General features: G+C 48.5%; 1 protein-coding gene across 1 annotated transcript; it reads right to left on the bottom strand.

Annotated features, from left to right (window-relative positions):
* Nucleotides 1-4,102: 4,102 nt before the first annotated feature.
* On the bottom strand, nucleotides 4,103-16,111 carry LOC142906404 (pre-miRNA 5'-monophosphate methyltransferase-like; the record flags this gene model as incomplete). Its single annotated transcript, XM_076054083.1, has 3 exons — nucleotides 4,103-5,379; nucleotides 5,995-6,035; nucleotides 15,847-16,111. Coding segments are annotated over 3 exons (942 nt in total), but the record flags the coding sequence as incomplete, so codon positions are not given.
* Between the last annotated feature and the right edge of the window lie 4,886 nt (nucleotides 16,112-20,997).

Below are 20,997 nucleotides of genomic sequence, written 5' to 3'. Positions count from 1 at the left end.
AAGTCAAAACCTACACATCCACAGAGGCAACTAGTAATTTAGCATTGAAATAGCTAAGGGATTAGCTTGTGACTGGTCACAGGAATGGCTATGTTAAAGTCAAAACCTACACATCCACAGAGGCAACTAGTAATTTAGCATTGAAATAGCTAAGGGATTAGCTTGTGCAAATAGCTGAGGGATTAGCTTGTGACTGGTCACAGAAATGGCTATGTTAAAGTAAAGACCTACGCATCCACAGAGGCAACTAGTAATTTAGCATTGAAATAGCTAAAGGATCAGCTTGTGCAAATAGCTGAGGGATTAGCTTGTGAATGGTCACGGAAATGGCTATGTTAAAGTCAAAACCTACACATCCACAGAGGCAACTAGTAATTTAGCATTGAAATAGCTAAGGGATTAGCTTGTGACTGGTCACAGGAATGGCTATGTTAAAGTCAAAACCTACACATCCACAGAGGCAACTAGTAATTTAGCATTGAAATAGCTAAGGGATTAGCTTGTGCAAATAGCTGAGGGATTAGCTTGTGACTGGTCACAGAAATGGCTATGTTAAAGTAAAGACCTACACATCCACAGAGGCAACTAGTAATTTAGCATTGAAATAGCTAAGGGATTAGCTTGTGACTGGTCACAGAAATAGATGTTAAAGATGTTAAAGATGAACCTTGAGATTTGTAAGGGGCACGGGGTGACCAATTTGGCCCCGCGGTGTGGTAGCGGGTAGTTTGTGATAAACTACCTCAGGGCGTGACGACCCTGCCTTACGCGAGTCCCAGGCACAGCTGGCCCGGCTGTCAGTAGCTGGTAAGGGCCCCTCCCAGGGTTACGCGGTTTTCTCACTGCCTTGTGAGTGTCTCGGGAGAGTCAATGGCTAAGGGAGTAAACCCCGACAGAAAATCAGGAGTGGGGCCCCTCAGGCGGTTTTGTGACGCACTGCGGCACATTCCCGGCAGCCCCTGCAGCCAAACTGGTACCAAACGTCGTGCTACGCACTCCTTTGGACATCACCGGCAAGGCCGAGGGGGGATCCTGACGCATGGGCAACCCAGGATTTCCAGAATAACCTGCCCGGGCTTTGCACTAACAAGAGGTGCAAAAATGGGGAGAGGACACTCCTCGGCCACCTAATCGTGGCCAAGAAACACGGATGGCAGCAGTCACGGGTTATAAGCTCATTTTAGATTGGCGTAAAAAATGGGCGCCACGGGTTGCCATCGTCGGTGGGAGGGGTCATTGCACCCCAATGGATAGCTACCGCCACCCGCCTCAGGCTGGGCAGCCCCCGGCCAATAAGGTCCTTTCCCGCCACGGCTCACCTGCTCCAATGGGTGCTTGGACCTTATGGTTCAGCACCAGACAAGTGGGCTGCAAAACTTGCACCAGACAAAAGCAAAACAAAACGAAAGAAGGTTCCAGCCCTTCATTTTGCAAGCTGGAATGTACGCACAATGTGTTCTGGACTCTCCGAAGATCTATTGCAGATTGAGGACATCCGCAAGACTGGAGTTATCGACAGGGAGTTGGCGAGACTCCATGTCGATATTGCGGCACTGCAGGAGACCCGGCTTGCTGGCAGTGGCTCACTACGAGAGAGTGACTACACTTTCTACTGGCAAGGAAAACAGCAGAACGAACCAAGGCAACATGGTGTTGGGTTCGCTGTCAAAAACACACTCCTTGGCATGATAGAACCACCGACTGCAGGCTCCGAGCGGATTCTACTCATGAGATTGCTCACTGCTTCTGGCCATGTAAACATCCTGAGTGTCTACGCCCCAACACTCTACTCACCTCCGGAGATTCATGACCAATTCAATGAAGAGCTTCACAATATTATTCGCAAAATCCCCAGCTCTGAGCACATGTTTCTGTTGGGAGACTTCAATGCAAGGGTTGGGGCTGACCACGACGCGTGGCCCGCATGCCTTGGCTATCATGGCATTGGAAAGATAAATGCCAGTGGCCAAAGACTACTGGAACTTTGTTCATACCACAATCTCTGTATCAGAAACTCATTCTTTCTCACAAAACCATGACATAAAGTATCATGGAGACATCCAAGGTCTCTTAATTGGCACCAACTGGACCTCGTCATCACCCGACGAGCCCTCCTCAACTCGGTACTCATCACACGCAGCTACCACAGTGCAGTCTGTGACACCGATCACTCGCTGGTATCCAGCAAGGTCAGACTACGCCCCAAAAAGATACACAGACTCAAACAAAAGCGCTACCTACGCATCAACTCTGCCAAGACATCCCTCCCAGAGCTCCCTCGATTTTCCAACACAGCCTTGAGCAGTCCCTACACGACACACCAGATGGAAGCGTGGAGACAAAGTGGGCATACATCAGAGACGCCATCTTTAATGCAGCCATCAATAGCTTCGGCAAGCAGACAAGGCGGAACACAGACTGGTTTGAGGAACACCTGGCTATATTGGAACCCATCCTCCAAGCCAAACGCATGGCGCTCTTGAAGTACAAGAAAGTCCCAAGTACAGGATCGTTAAGGGCACTGAAAGCTGCTCGCAGTGCAGCTCAAACGACCGCCAGACGCTGTGCCAACAACTACTGGGTGAATCTCAGTAGTAGGATCCAACTCGCCTCTGACACTGGCAATATCCGTGCCATGTATGAAGGCATCAAGACAGCCTTTGGTCCAAACATCAGGAGGACTGCCCCCCTTAAATCCAGCACAGGGGCCATCATCACTGATAAACAAGAGCAAATGGCCAGGTGGGTAGAACACTACTCAGAGCTCTACTCACGAGACAACGGTGTAGTAGCTTTAGAACACTTGAGTCTTAAACTGAGGAATAGGGAAGGGGAGTTGTCCCATATCTGGGGCCCCCTCATGAATGCCACTCCAGAGACCCTGAGTTTACTTGACTAAACTGGAAATTAGACTGACTCCCCTCCCTCCCACACACGATAATTCACACCTGCTTAACCAGCCCCATGCATAACCAGCCCCATGCATAACTAGCCCAATGCATAACCAGCCCCATGCATAACCAGCCCCATGCATAACCAGCCCCATGCATAAGCAGCCCCATGCATAACCAGCCCCATGCATAACCAGCCCCATGCATAACCAGCCCCATGCTTAACCAGCTCCATACACAACCAGCTGCTTCCTGACGTATGTACGAAAAAAAACTCACTAACTTGTAAGATTCTTTCATGATTGAAATTATAATTTTGGATGGTCGGTGACATTGTATGCTTGTGCGAGGCAGGACACTAAGTGCATGGCTATGAATAACAGACGTGTCATAACATTCCGCCACCGCAAAGATTGTTCCATTGCAGCAGTTACAGCAAATGATCAGATTCCACTTCAAGCAATCTAATCAGGCACCAATGCTGCTGCGTACCCTGTTTGCAGTAGGTACAACGGAGAAGTGTCATCTCCATGGGTCTCATCACACTGGTTTGGCCTCAAACAGTTACCATTTAAAGATATTGGTCCAAGATTATCAGTAACATTGGGTAAGCATTATTTTTGTCCGTAGATATTTTTTCTAGATGTTTACTTTGAGAGCAGCTGTAAGCAGTGAAGTTCCATAGCCGACTCAGCCAAGCGGATTAAAGAAAAACGTGAAAGAGCCCATCGGCATCAACACCAGTAACGGCACAACACAAGTCCCATTCAGCAGACGAGCAACTCTTGCCGACAGTGCGATCGATGCTTCCGCTCAAGTTGCTGGGCTCTTCCCACCAGCGTGCAGGAAAATGCTATGAGCAGCTCTTCTCGGCAGTCATCATCGTTTGCGATGGCCAACCCGAAGATTTTTTTTTCAGCAATCAAATCCCGCTTGTCTAACTTTTCACCCTTAACTGCTGAAACATATCTATCAAACAGAGCATTGCACGCTAGTTGCCACTCGGTCGTGGTGATATCGCAACGGCACTTATGTCAGTCTGAGTGCACTCTGCAAACCGTGCATATAGACAACACAACAAAGATATTTATGGAGCGGAGGGAGCTCACTGGACAGGAACATGGGATGGATTGCCTCCATACCAGATGTTGTGGTTAATGGGAGGATGAATGGCAATTATGACTTCACACAATTACAATGCACCCATCAACTATTTACAATGTTCAGATTTTATTTCACTATAAATATAAAAGTGGCGTATCCAAAACATTTACATGTGCATTTCAATAATATTTCAGATGCACGTGGAAATCCAAAGGAAACAGGGACATAGTTCACCTTTACAAAGCAGCCTCCACTGTCACATCATGAGCTGCCTTAAATTATTTGAGGAAAATCGCATGTGAAGAGGAAATATTTTGTGTATGTCTTCCATGGGCTGGGTTTGATATAATTTTCAAAATGCCTCCTCCAAACAATGATTTGAAGTTGGTGATATTCATTTTCCATTATATGAGATGCTGTTGTCCCATTTATATAAAAAAAAAACATTCATTCCCTTTATCATAAATGATTCTGGTTGGGTCCTTCAAAACTGACAACTCATTTTGTATACAATTTTCTTTTCAGAGCTACAAAAAAGGTATGTTTTGCATTGTTGTCACTTTATATATAATATTCTGATAAATTATAATACGTTTTCAACAACATGCTGCATTTACACGCACGACGAGAAAACAATGTACCATCAACAAATAAAGGTGTTAAAAACTGACAAACACTTAACATTTCCGACCACGAATTCTCTCCAAATAGGCAACAGATCCTCGAAGGCCACAGCAGCAACGCAGTTTCAATCGGTACTTTTGTCAATGCATCCCAAGGCCACTCCCGTTCGTCCAAACAGCAGCAGGGACCGCCCCCACTCGGTGCTGCCCAGGCTGGACAGCAAGCGCATGTCTCCCTCCTCTCCCAGCAAGGCGGCCAGCTCATCGGCCTCCGCGCGGCCGCCACCGCCGCCAGCCCCACGCAGGAGCCGCAGATCCGGCAGGAGGGGGAACTCGGCCAGCCCCAGACGGCGCAGGCGGCGCGCGGCCGCTCGGTAGCACCTCCACGGCTGCGGCTCGACCAACAGGAAGGTGGCGGTGCGCGCGGCGGCCGCGAGGAAACGCCGCAGGCCGGCATCGCCGTGGTGCAGGTGAATCCACATCGTCACCGACATGCACAGGCACAGGTCAAAGCGCGCCCGGCCGTGGCGTCGCAGGAAGGCGTCCAGCGCGGCGTCTCGTGCTGCGGTGTCCATGAAGTCAAACGCCTCGTAGGCGATGACCTCCGGGTGAGGATTGTCGCCCCGCGCACGGTCCACCAGATCGGCGTCCAGGTCGCACGCCAGCACAGACAGCGGCAGCACGCGGGCAACCTGCCCAGAGCGTGCACCCTCGGGCTGGTCCAGCCCCGTCAGGTGCCGATACACAGCCACCGTCAGCTCCTGCGAGAAAACACGAGGACACCGGTGGCGGGTTTGTTTCTTTGCTGGAGAATGTCGTAAAAAAACAGACGTGATGCGAGGATGGAGTACTTCATTATTCAAAATGAAAATAAGTTAATACCTCAGTGGGCTTTGCCCGGTAGGATGGGGATGGTTTAGTTTTATTTGTATGTGTTTGGGTGATGTGTTTACCTCTCTTGCACTTTAGACTACTATCATGTTTTGTATTTTTTGTTGTTGTAACGTTCTTACCCTCCTTCTACTGGACGTCTGCGAAAAAGAGCTTTATCGCTCATCGCATTCCTCCAGTATGAATATTTTGATTCTGGCCACAGTATTAGATGCAACTTTATTCAATACAAACCTATGACGCAGTGATTCTAGGTCAAAAAATCTAACGAGACCAAGTTCGATGTTCAGCTACTGACATGAATGCAACTTTAAATATCTAATAAACGCCTCAAACCGGTGATATGTCTGAACCAGTCCTTGACACGCACCTTCAGCAACCTTGATTGCCAAAACCACCCGTGACCAACATGGCATGGCATAGGCCTTCATCCAGCAGTTAATTGACAAAAAGTCTGGAGCTAATGATGAATTTCCATGACTCACGTGTTTGATGAACAACGCGCATATGGGGTAGTGTATTCCATCTGTGGGAGAAAGGTGAAAATGCATTTTTGTAAACATGTCTCAGGCCCATGGCCACCCGCACTACCCCACTGTGACTAGTACACCCCTACACTACCACACAGTGACTAGTACACTACCACACTACCACACAGTGACTAGTACACTACCACACAGTGACTAGTACACTACCACACAGTGACTAGTACACTACCACACTACCACACAATGACTAGTACACCCCCACACTACCACACAGTGACTAGTACACTACCACACTACCACACAGTGACTAGTACACCTCAACACTACCACACAGTGACTAGTACACCTCAACACTACCACACAGTGACTAGTACACTACCACACTACCACACAGTGACTAGTACACCCCCACACTACCACACAGTGACTAGTACACCTCAACACTACCACACAGTGACTAGTACACTACCACACTACCACAGTGACTAGTACACTACCACACAGTGACTAGTACACTACCACACTACCACACAGTGACTAGTACACTACCACACTACCCTACAGTGAATAGTACACTACCACACTACCACACAGTGACTAGTACACCCCCACACTACCACACAGTGACTAGTACACTACCACACTACCCTACAGTGACTTGTACACCCCCACACTACCACACTGTGACTAGTACACCCCCACACTACCACACAGTGACTAGTACACCCCCACACTACCACACAGTGACTAGTACACCCCCACACTACCACACAGTGACTAGTACACCCCCACACTACCACACAGTGACTAGTACACTACCACACAGTGACTAGTACACCCCCACACTACCACACAGTGACTAGTACACCACCACACAGTGACTAGTACACCAACACACTACCACACAGTGACTAGTACACCCCCACACTACCACACAGTGACTAGTACACCCCCACACTACCACAGTGACTAGTACACTACCACACAGTGACTAGTACACTACCACACTACCACACAGTGACTAGTACACCAACACACTACCACACAGTGACTAGTACACTACCACACTACCACAGGGACTAGTACACTACCACACTACCACAGGGACTAGTACACTACCACACTACCACAGTGACTATTACACTACCACACTACCACAGTGACTAGTACACTACCACACAGTGACTAGTACACCCCCACACTACCACACAGTGACTAGTACACCCCCACACTACCTCACAGTGACTAGTACACCCCCACACTACCACACAGTGACTAGTACACTACCACACTACCACACAGTGACTAGTACACCCCCACACAGTGACTAGTACACTACCACACTACCACACAGTGACTAGTACACTACCACACTACCACACAGTGACTAGTACACTACCACACTACCACACAGTGACTAGTACACTACCACACAGTGACTAGTACACCCCCACACTACCACACAGTGACTAGTACACTACGACACTACCACACAGTGACTAGTACACCCCGACACTACCACACAGTGACTAGTACACGCACACACTACCACACAGTGACTAGTACACCCCCACACTACCGCACAGTGACTAGTACACCCCCACACTACCACACAGTGACTAGTACACAACCACACTACTACACAGTGACTAGTACACTACCACACTACCACACAGTGACTAGTACACCCCCACACTACTACACAGTGACTAGTACACTACCACACTATCACACAGTGACTAGTACACTAACACACTACTACACAGTGACTAGTACACTACCACACTACCCCACAGTGACTAGTACACTAACACACTACCATAGTGACTAGTACACCCCCACACAGTGACTAGTACACTACCACACAGTGACTAGTACACTACCACACTACCACAGTGACTAGTAAACTACCACACAGTGACTAGTACACTACCACACTACCACACAGTGACTAGTACACTACCACACTACCACAGTGACTAGTACACTACCATAGTGACTAGTACACCCCCACACAGTGACTAGTACACTACCACACAGTGACTAGTACACTACCGCAGTGACTAGTACACTACCACACAGTGACTAGTACACTACAACACAGTGACTAGTACACTACCACACTACCACAGTGACTAGTACACTACCACACTACCATAGTGACTAGTACACCCCCACACAGTGACTAGTACTATACCACACTACTACACAGTGACTAGTACACTACCACACAGTGACTAGTACACTACCACACTACTACACAGTGACTAGTACACTACCACACTACTACACAGTGACTAGTACACTACCACACTACCACACAGTGACTAGTACACCCCCACACTACTACACAATGACTAGTACACTACCACACTATCACACAGTGACTAGTACACTAACACACTACTACACAGTGACTAGTACACTACCACACTACCTCACAGTGACTAGTACACTAACACACTACCATAGTGACTAGTACACCCCCACACAGTGACTAGTACACTACCACACAGTGACTAGTACACTACCACACTACCACAGTGACTAGTACACTACCACACAGTGACTAGTACACTACCACACTACCACACAGTGACTAGTACACTACCACACTACCACACAGTGACTAGTACACTACCACACAGTGACTAGTACACTACCACACAGTGACTAGTACACTACCACACTACCACAGTGAGTAGTACACTACCATAGTGACTAGTACACCCCCACACAGTGACTAGTACACTACCACACAGTGACTAGTACACTACCACACAGTGACTAGTACACTACCACACTACCACACAGTGACTAGTACACTACCACACAGTGACTAGTACATTACCACACTACCACAGTGACTAGTACACTACCACACTACCATAGTGACTAGTACACCTCCACAGAGTGACTAGTACACTACCACACAGTGACTAGTACACTACCACACTACTACACAGTGACTAGTACACTACCACACAGTGACTAGTACACTACCACACTACTACACAGTGACTAGTACACTACCACACAGTGACTAGTACACTACCACACTACCACACAGTGACTAGTACACCCCCCCACTACCACACAGTGACTAGTACACTACCACACAGTGACTAGTACACTACCACACTACCACACAGTGACTAGTACACTACCACACTACTACACAGTGACTAGTACACTACCACACTACCACACAGTGACTAGTACACTACCACACCGTGACTAGTACACTACCAGACAGTGACTAGTACACTACCACACAGTGACTAGTACACTACCACACAGTGACTAGTACACTACCACACTACTACACAGTGACTAGTACACTACCACACAGTGACTAGTACACTACCACACAGTGACTAGTACACTACCACACTACCACACAGTGACTAGTACACTACCACACTACCACACAGTGACTAGTACACTACCACACTACCACACAGTGACTAGTACACTACCACACTACCACACAATGACTAGTACACCCCCACACTACCACACAGTGACTAGTACACTACCACACTACCACACAGTGACTAGTACACCTCAACACTACCACACAGTGACTAGTACACCTCAACACTACCACACAGTGACTAGTACACTACCACACTACCACACAGTGACTAGTACACCCCCACACTACCACACAGTGACTAGTACACCTCAACACTACCACACAGTGATTAGTACACTACCACACTACCACAGTGACTAGTACACTACCACACAGTGACTAGTACACCCCCACACTACCACACAGTGACTAGTACACTACCACACTACCCTACAGTGACTAGTACACTACCACACTACCACACAGTGACTAGTACACCCCCACACTACCACACAGTGACTAGTACACTACCACACTACCCTACAGTGACTAGTACACCCCCACACTACCACACTGTGACTAGTACACCCCCACACTACCACACAGTGACTAGTACACCCCCACACTACCACACAGTGACTAGTACACCCCCACACTACCACACAGTGACTAGTACACCCCCACACTACCACACAGTGACTAGTACACTACCACACAGTGACTAGTACACCCCCACACTACCACACAATGACTAGTGCACCACCACACAGTGACTAGTACACCAACACACTACCACACAGTGACTAGTACACCCCCACACTACCACACAGCGACTAGTACACCCCCACACTACCACAGTGACAAGTACACTACCACACAGTGACTAGTACACTACCACACAGTGATTAGTACACCAACACACTACCACACAGTGACTAGTACACTACCACACTACCACAGTGACTAGTACACTACCACACAGTGACTAGTACACCCCCACACTACCACACAGTGACTAGTACACCCCCACACTACCACACAGTGACTAGTACACCCCCACACTACCTCACAGTGACTAGTACACCCCCACACTACCACACAGTGACTAGTACACCCCCACACTACCACACAGTGACTAGTACACTACCACACCACCACACAGTGACTAGTACACCCCCACACAGTGACTAGTACACTACCACACTACTACACAGTGACTAGTACACTACCACACTACCACACAGTGACTAGTACACCCCCACACTACTACACAATGACTAGTACACTACCACACTATCACACAGTGACTAGTACACTAATACACTACTACACAGTGACTAGTACACTACCACACTACCTCACAGTGACTAGTACACTAACACACTACCATAGTGACTAGTACACCCCCACACAGTGACTAGTACACTACCACACAGTGACTAGTACACTACCACACATTGACTAGTACACTACCACACTACCACACAGTGACTAGTACACTACCACACAGTGACTAGTACATTACCACACTACCACAGTGACTAGTACACTACCACACTACCATAGTGACTAGTACACCCCCACAGAGTGACTAGTACACTACCACACAGTGACTAGTACACTACCACACTACTACACAGTGACTAGTACACTACCACACAGTGACTAGTACACTACCACACTACTACACAGTGACTAGTACACTACCACACAGTGACTAGTACACTACCACACTACCACACAGTGACTAGTACACCCCCCCACTACCACACAGTGACTAGTACACTACCACACTACCCTACAGTGACTAGTACACCCCCACACTACCACACTGTGACTAGTACACCCCCACACTACCACACAGTGACTAGTACACCCCCACACTACCACACAGTGACTAGTACACCCCCACACTACCACACAGTGACTAGTACACCCCCACACTACCACACAGTGACTAGTACACTACCACACAGTGACTAGTACACCCCCACACTACCACACAATGACTAGTGCACCACCACACAGTGACTAGTACACCAACACACTACCACACAGTGACTAGTACACCCCCACACTACCACACAGCGACTAGTACACCCCCACACTACCACAGTGACTAGTACACTACCACACAGTGACTAGTACACTACCACACAGTGATTAGTACACCAACACACTACCACACAGTGACTAGTACACTACCACACTACCACAGTGACTAGTACACTACCACACAGTGACTAGTACACCCCCACACTACCACACAGTGACTAGTACACCCCCACACTACCACACAGTGACTAGTACACCCCCACACTACCTCACAGTGACTAGTACACCCCCACACTACCACACAGTGACTAGTACACCCCCACACTACCACACAGTGACTAGTACACTACCACACCACCACACAGTGACTAGTACACCCCCACACAGTGACTAGTACACTACCACACCACCACACAGTGACTAGTACACCCCCACACTACCACACAGTGATTAGTACACTACCACACTACCACACAGTGACTAGTACACTACCACACTACCACACAGTGACTAGTACACTACCACACAGTGACTAGTACACTACCACACAGTGACTAGTACACTACCACACTACCACAGTGACTAGTACACTACCACACTACCATAGTGACTAGTACACCCCCACACAGTGACTAGTACACTACCACACAGTGACTAGTACACTACCACACAGTGACTAGTACACTACCACACTACCACACAGTGACTAGTACACTACCACACAGTGACTAGTACACTGCCACACTACCACAGCGACTAGTACACTACCACACTACCATAGTGACTAGTACACCCCCACACAGTGACTAGTACACTACCACACAGTGACTAGTACACTACCACACTACTACACAGTGACTAGTACACTACCACACAGTGACTAGTACACTACCACACTACTACACAGTGACTAGTACACCCCCACACTACCACACAATGACTAGTGCACCACCACACAGTGACTAGTACACCAACACACTACCACACAGTGACTAGTACACCCCCACACTACCACACAGCGACTAGTACACCCCCACACTACCACAGTGACTAGTACACTACCACACAGTGACTAGTACACTACCACACAGTGATTAGTACACCAACACACTACCACACAGTGACTAGTACACTACCACACTACCACAGTGACTAGTACACTACCACACAGTGACTAGTACACCCCCACACTACCACACAGTGACTAGTACACCCCCACACTACCACACAGTGACTAGTACACCCCCACACTACCTCACAGTGACTAGTACACCCCCACACTACCACACAGTGACTAGTACACCCCCACACTACCACACAGTGACTAGTACACTACCACACCACCACACAGTGACTAGTACACCCCCACACAGTGACTAGTACACTACCACACCACCACACAGTGACTAGTACACCCCCACACTACCACACAGTGATTAGTACACTACCACACTACCACACAGTGACTAGTACACTACCACACTACCACACAGTGACTAGTACACTACCACACAGTGACTAGTACACTACCACACAGTGACTAGTACACTACCACACTACCACAGTGACTAGTACACTACCACACTACCATAGTGACTAGTACACCCCCACACAGTGACTAGTACACTACCACACAGTGACTAGTACACTACCACACAGTGACTAGTACACTACCACACTACCACACAGTGACTAGTACACTACCACACAGTGACTAGTACACTGCCACACTACCACAGCGACTAGTACACTACCACACTACCATAGTGACTAGTACACCCCCACACAGTGACTAGTACACTACCACACAGTGACTAGTACACTACCACACTACTACACAGTGACTAGTACACTACCACACAGTGACTAGTACACTACCACACTACTACACAGTGACTAGTACACCCCCACACTACCACACAGTGATTAGTACACTACCACACTACCACACAGTGACTAGTACACTACCACACTACCACACAGTGACTAGTACACTACCACACAGTGACTAGTACACTACCACACAGTGACTAGTACACTACCACACTACCACAGTGACTAGTACACTACCACACTACCATAGTGACTAGTACACCCCCACACAGTGACTAGTACACTACCACACAGTGACTAGTACACTACCACACAGTGACTAGTACACTACCACACTACCACACAGTGACTAGTACACTACCACACAGTGACTAGTACACTACCACACTACCACAGCAACTAGTACACTACCACACTACCATAGTGACTAGTACACCCCCACACAGTGACTAGTACACTACCACACAGTGACTAGTACACTACCACACTACTACACAGTGACTAGTACACTACCACACAGTGACTAGTACACTACCACACTACTACACAGTGACTAGTACACTACCACACAGTGACTAGTACACTACCACACTACCACACAGTGACTAGTACACCCCCACACTACCACACAGTGACTAGTACACCCCCACACTACCACACAGTGACTAGTACACTACCACACAGTGACTAGTACACTACCACACTACCACACAGTGACTAGTACACTACCACACTACTACACAGTGACTAGTACACTACCACACTACCACACAGTGACTAGTACACTACCACACCGTGACTAGTACACTACCACACAGTGACTAGTACACTACCACACAGTGACTAGTACACTACCACACTACCACAGTGACTAGTACACTACCACACTACCATAGTGACTAGTACACCCCCACACAGTGACTAGTACACTACCACACAGTGACTAGTACACTACCACACAGTGACTAGTACACTACCACACTACCACACAGTGACTAGTACACTACCACACAGTGACTAGTACACTGCCACACTACCACAGCGACTAGTACACTACCACACTACCATAGTGACTAGTACACCCCCACACAGTGACTAGTACACTACCACACAGTGACTAGTACACTACCACACTACTACACAGTGACTAGTACACTACCACACAGTGACTAGTACACTACCACACTACTACACAGTGACTAGTACACCCCCACACTACCACACAGTGATTAGTACACTACCACACTACCACACAGTGACTAGTACACTACCACACTACCACACAGTGACTAGTACACTACCACACAGTGACTAGTACACTACCACACAGTGACTAGTACACTACCACACTACCACAGTGACTAGTACACTACCACACTACCATAGTGACTAGTACACCCCCACACAGTGACTAGTACACTACCACACAGTGACTAGTACACTACCACACAGTGACTAGTACACTACCACACTACCACACAGTGACTAGTACACTACCACACAGTGACTAGTACACTACCACACTACCACAGCAACTAGTACACTACCACACTACCATAGTGACTAGTACACCCCCACACAGTGACTAGTACACTACCACACAGTGACTAGTACACTACCACACTACTACACAGTGACTAGTACACTACCACACAGTGACTAGTACACTACCACACTACTACACAGTGACTAGTACACTACCACACAGTGACTAGTACACTACCACACTACCACACAGTGACTAGTACACCCCCACACTACCACACAGTGACTAGTACACCCCCACACTACCACACAGTGACTAGTACACTACCACACAGTGACTAGTACACTACCACACTACCACACAGTGACTAGTACACTACCACACTACTACACAGTGACTAGTACACTACCACACTACCACACAGTGACTAGTACACTACCACACCGTGACTAGTACACTACCAGACAGTGACTAGTACACTACCACACAGTGACTAGTACACTACCACACTAGCACACAGTGACTAGTACACTACCACACTACTACACAGTGACTAGTACACTACCACACAGTGACTAGTACACCACCACACAGTGACTAGTACACTACCACACTACCACACAGTGACTAGTACACTACCACACTACTACACAGTGACTAGTACACTACCACACCGTGACTAGTACACTACCACACAGTGACTAGTACACTACCACACTACCACACAGTGACTAGTACACTACCACACAGTGACTAGTACACCCCCACACTACCACACAGTGACTAGTACACTACCACACAGTGACTAGTACACTACCACACTACCACAGTGACTAGTACACTACCACACTACCACAGTGACTAGTACACTACCACAGTGACTAGTACACTACCACACTACCACAGTGACTAGTACACTACCACACTACCACAGTGACTAGTACACTACCATAGTGACTAGTACACTACCACACTACTACACAGTGACTAGTACACTACCACACTACCACAGTGACTAGTACACTACCATAGTGACTAGTACACTATACCACACTGGGACTGGACGAGTCTCACAGCCACGGCTTTGTTCGAGTGAACGTCCCGAGAGTTTCAGAACCTTCCCCAGCGGTCGACGTCCTCAGCCCCGTCCGTGGTAACGTGGAGTTGCGCTCACCCCGCTGTTGCAGCCCATGTCCAGGGCGAGGAACGGCGGCGCGGACTCCGGCAGGAGCCGCCTCAGAAGCTCGCGGGGCAGCAGCGCGACGCGTCGAGCCGGGGGGTTGAAGGCCGCCTAGTTGATGAAGTTCCCGTGGGGAGCCGCGCCTGGCTCCCTCTTCCTCGGGGCCCCGGGCGCTGCCATCTCCTCCCCGCCGTCCTCCTTCTTAATCTCCTCCTCCTCGTCCTCCTCTTTCATCGCCTCCATCCCTGTGGAGGCCGTAAGCGAGGAGGCTATCAGGCGGGATCGGCACAAGCAAAAGGAGGGGAGCGGGACGCGCGAGTGTGTGGAGGCACAGTCAGCCATGTTACGTGGGGAATTGAACACCGTAGAGGCACAGTCAGCCATGTTACGTGGGGAAGTGAACACTGTGGAGGTAGTCAGTCATGTTACGTGGGGAAGTGAACACTGTGGAGGCAGTCAGCCATGTTACGTGGGGAAGTAAAACACTGTGGAGACAGAGTCAGCCATGTTACGTGGAGAAGTGAACACCGTGGAGGCACAGTCAGCCATGTTACGTGGGGAAGTGAACACCGTGGAGACAGAGTCAGCCATGATACGTGGGGAAGTGAACACTGGAGGCAGTCAGCCATGTCACGTGGGGAAGTAAACACCGTGGAGGCACAGTCAGCCATGTTACGTGGGGAAGTGAACACCGTGGAGGTAGTCAGCCATGTTACGTGGGGAAGTGAACACTGTGGAGACAGAGTCAGCCATGTTACGTGGGGAAGTGAACACTGTGGAGGCAGTCAGCCATGTTACGTGGGGAAGTAAACACCGTGGAGGTAGTCAGCCATGTTACGTGGGGAAGTAAACACCGTGGAGGCAGTCAGCCATGTTACGTGGGGAAGTAAACACCGTGGAGGCAGTCAGCCATGTTACGTGGGGAAGTGAACACTGTGGAGGTAGTCAGCCATGTTACGTGGGGAAGTGAACACCGTGGAGGCAGTCAGCCATGTTACGTGGGGAAGTGAACACCGTGGAGGCAGTCAGCCATGTTACGTGGGGAAGTGAACACCGTGGAGGCAGTCAGCCATGTTACGTGGGGAAGTGAACACTGTGGAGGTAGTCAGCCATGTTACGTGGGGAAGTGAACACTGTGGAGGCAGTCAGCCATGTTACGTGGGGAAGTAAACACCGTGGAGACAGAGTCAGCCATGTTATGTGGGGAAGTCAACGACGTGGAGGAACATTCCGCCATGTTACGTCGGGAAGTGAACAGCGTGGACACAGCCGGCGACGTTCCAAATACATAAAAACACTGGGGCACAGCGCTCACAGTCCAACAAAGACAAAGATCCCCCGTGTAGCCTGTGACAGACTGTTGGGGCAAGTGCTGTTAGCGAGTGGCAGCACCGATTAAGATCGGCACTGTGGCACACGACGGGGTGGTTGGCCAGCACCACGCCCGGCCGCCTTTGTCTCCCCCAGTGGCGATGTTTACTACACACCGCGCACCAGGTACTCATTTGAGGCTGAGTCGACCTAGGGGGAAGGGGGACCCAGGATTCGAACTCGTGTAGTCGGGGTTCAGAGCGCAGTGCGCTAACCGCTGCGCCACCGCTCCCCCCACCACACACGCGCACAGCAACTCCAGAGAGCGACTTTTGGGTCAGAGGTAGCCGCATTGTACTGGCGCCGTCCATAAATGACGTCACGCACCTAGGGGGGGCGGGGGGGGGTCAGATATTTGTGACGATGTGTGACGAGGGGGGGGGGCTGAGAAATGTGACGTCACATCAAAATGCGCAACTTTAAATAAATACAGACAACACGTTCTACTTAATTAAATAGACTTTTTAATAAATGTTTTCTCCTACAACATCAGAGTGCAGCGCCACATTAAATACGCACTACAATGACAATAGTTTAAAGCGATTTGAAGCATGTTTTTTTTGGGGGGGGGGCAGAGCTTTGTGACGTCATATTTGAGGGGGGGGGGTCTGACTTTTTGTTACGCCGTGTGACGATGGGGGGGGGGGGTCAAAAATCGCGTGACGTCATTTATGGACGGCCCCTTTGGCACCGTGCGTCGCTGAATCATTGCTCATCGGAGTGCCAGCTGTATGACAACGCGACGTGGCACGCAGTGCCAACTTACACCTGTCAACCCCTAACCATTGCCTCTCTTATTACAGACCAATTCAGACCTTATTGGTCACCCCGTGCCCCTTACAAATCTCAACGTTCATCCTACAAAGTCCCATCACAAGGGGAAAAACACAAAACATTGTTTTGCCCGTTATAAAACGGCTGTAGTAAGCCGTATGGACCTGAAAAATCAATTTCCCTGTACACGAATACGGAAATTGAAAGGCATTTTATTACAAAAAACAAACATCATTAAAATTCACACAAACACTATAGTATTATAGTAGTTCGAAAATTAGACTGTGGAAAATAGTCATGTGTAATGATGAAAAATACTTGAAGATAACATTTATCATTATCTTATTGCAATATATGAACGTGTAATAGCAAATTAAAACGATGCGATACAATTTGACAATCCTTTACAGCGATACACTTAATCCAATGAAGTTGAATGTAAACGCTGAAACACGTAAATATTACTGAACATAGCGTGGATAGAAGAAACTGATTTAACTAAATATCCACACAATTAAAACATCAATGAAGCAGGTTGTTGGAATGGATGCTCCAGGCGCCACTCTACGCGTGAGTGGTGCCAGTGGACTGAGAGGCCGTGCCAGGAGTCGCTGTCGCTGGCTGCTCAATGACCACCACCCTCTCGGCCGCTGCAGGGAGGGCGCGGCGCTGAGCCTTGAACTTCAGCTTCCCGTCTTCAGTCAAGCAGCAGCTCACGCTCTGCGGGTCCACGTCCCTGGGCAGCTGCGTCTCCCTGTGGAACTCCTGGCAGCTGTGGCTGTAGCTGCCGCTGCTGACTTCTCCGCTCTTCACCTCGCGCCGTCCGGCCACCACCAGCTTGTCTCCAGACACCTTCACGGCCAGGTCCTGTGGGGAGAAGTCCTGCACGTCCAGGGACGCGACAAACCCGCCTCCCTGCTCCTGTGGATCTTCAATCTGGAACCCACTGCTCACGGCCGGCTGCTGCAGCAGTGCGTCTCCGTGGCTGCCCGGGGCCCGCGTGTGGCTGCTGAGCTGATCGACTCCACGGAAGATTCTCTCCATCCTCTCGATCTCGCTCCTCATGTCTCGCTGCAGCTGCTGGAAGAGACTTTCACCGCGGGGGTTCCAGACCGGCCAGCCTGGCCAGACGCTCCTCTCCATCACGTGCATCGCAGGGAAGTAAACACTCAGGGCCATGCTTGTTGATGTGCTTCACAGTGAGGCTCGCTTCAGCTGTGAGCGCTGCTCCCTCCTCCGCCGATGTTCTGCCAGTGCAGCTACAGGAGCTGCTTTTATAGCCCTGGCAGTAGCTACGAGCAGATGCCAGGGGGAGCCAGAAGCGTCCAGAATGACGCAGCTGCTCCCAGGGGCTTCCTCCATCCGCACAGAATCTAGAGCGTGACTCGTGTCTCAGGGTGCAGTTTGTGAGCAGTTTACTGCCATGGAATTCACTCAGCACTCATAATGAATGTAAAACAGAGTGATGTGCTCTTCTATATTTAACTGAAATTACTACACTTTGAAGGGTGATACAAACCGAAACTTAAATTCTCGCTTACACAGCACAATGACATCATCAGCCTTATCAGGAAAGACTGAGTCACACAAAAACAACGAATGTCCCTTACATTTAACTTAATTAATAAAAAACTATCAATTCTGTACAATGGTTATTTTTAAAATATACGTAATGTTATGGTTTGATACTTACACATTGGCAGGGTGAACTAAATGCTATTGTAGTGAACTTGTCATAAACTGCAGCCTGAGACACGAGTCACGCTCTTGATTCTGGGCGGATGATGTAAGCCCCTGGGAGCAGCTGCGTCATTCTGGACGCTTCTGGCTGCCCCTGGCATCTGCTCGTAGCTACTGCCAGGGAATATGCTATTCTGTAATTTTATTTTATTATTTCTTATTTCTACGTGACTTTACCGAAAAAAACAAAGAGCAGTTTCTTCTATCCACGCTATGTTCAGTAATATTTACGTGTTTCAGCGTTCACATTCAACTTCATTGGATTAAGTGTATCGCTGTAAAGGATTGTCAAATTGTATCGCATCGTTTTAATTTGCCATTACACGTTCATATATTGCAATAAGATAATGATAAATGTTATCTTTCATTATTTTTCATCATTACACATGACTATTTTCCACAGTCTAATTTTCGAACTACTATAATACTATACTGTTTGTGTGAATGGTAAATGATGTTTGTTTTTTGTAATAAAATACCTTTCATTTTCCTGCAAGAGTTGCAACTGTTCTTTTTTTCTACATTGTGTTTGTTTCATCGTTACTGTGGACCAGAGTTGCGGACACAGAATTCCCCAAAACTAAGACAACCGGTAACGCGGCCTCATTGCTCCCTGACCATGACAACTCCCAAGGTGCCAGGCTCACGCCGTCGGCCCTGCCGAGTCACTCCGCACTCAGAATCTGGGATTGGCTTGCAATGATCTAAGATCAATCTTACCACTTCACATTTCACTTGTATCATCCTTCAATTGGTAGTAAATCCTTCGCTAAGGAATTGGTCCTCAAATCGTGGGGACAAGCGTACCACGGAAAGATTAGTTGCCATTTAATGTTTGCGACACAGAGAATGTAAATAGTTACATGACCACCTCGCTGCTGTAGCAGTGTAAGTCATGCTGCTATTAATATATTCTATGTCTCGAGTTTCGTGGCTGGCTGCTGGCTGTGCTTCTCTCCATCCCAACAATAACTCCGTTGTTAGTGGGTGCAGGAGACAATAGGGACACCAACAAGGTGGGAATAACCAGAACAGTATTTGAAGACTGACACAGTTCATTTAAAATTGCACTTTCAATGTATGCGCCAATTAACGTCATTCTTTTTGACAAAATAACTTGTTTTATCCTAGAGAATTAGAAACTAAACCTGAAGACATTAAACTAGTACAATTAAAATGTACGATTAATTGTAAAGTTAGCAA

Source organism: Petromyzon marinus, chromosome 4 (genome assembly GCF_048934315.1).
Source record: "Petromyzon marinus isolate PM22_M1 ecotype Great Lakes invasive population chromosome 4, UKy_Petmar_22M1.pri1.0, whole genome shotgun sequence".
NCBI lineage: Eukaryota > Metazoa > Chordata > Hyperoartia > Petromyzontiformes > Petromyzontidae > Petromyzon > Petromyzon marinus.
The sequence above is the reverse complement of the archived record's forward strand: the minus strand, read 5'-3'. Positions and strand labels throughout refer to the sequence as shown.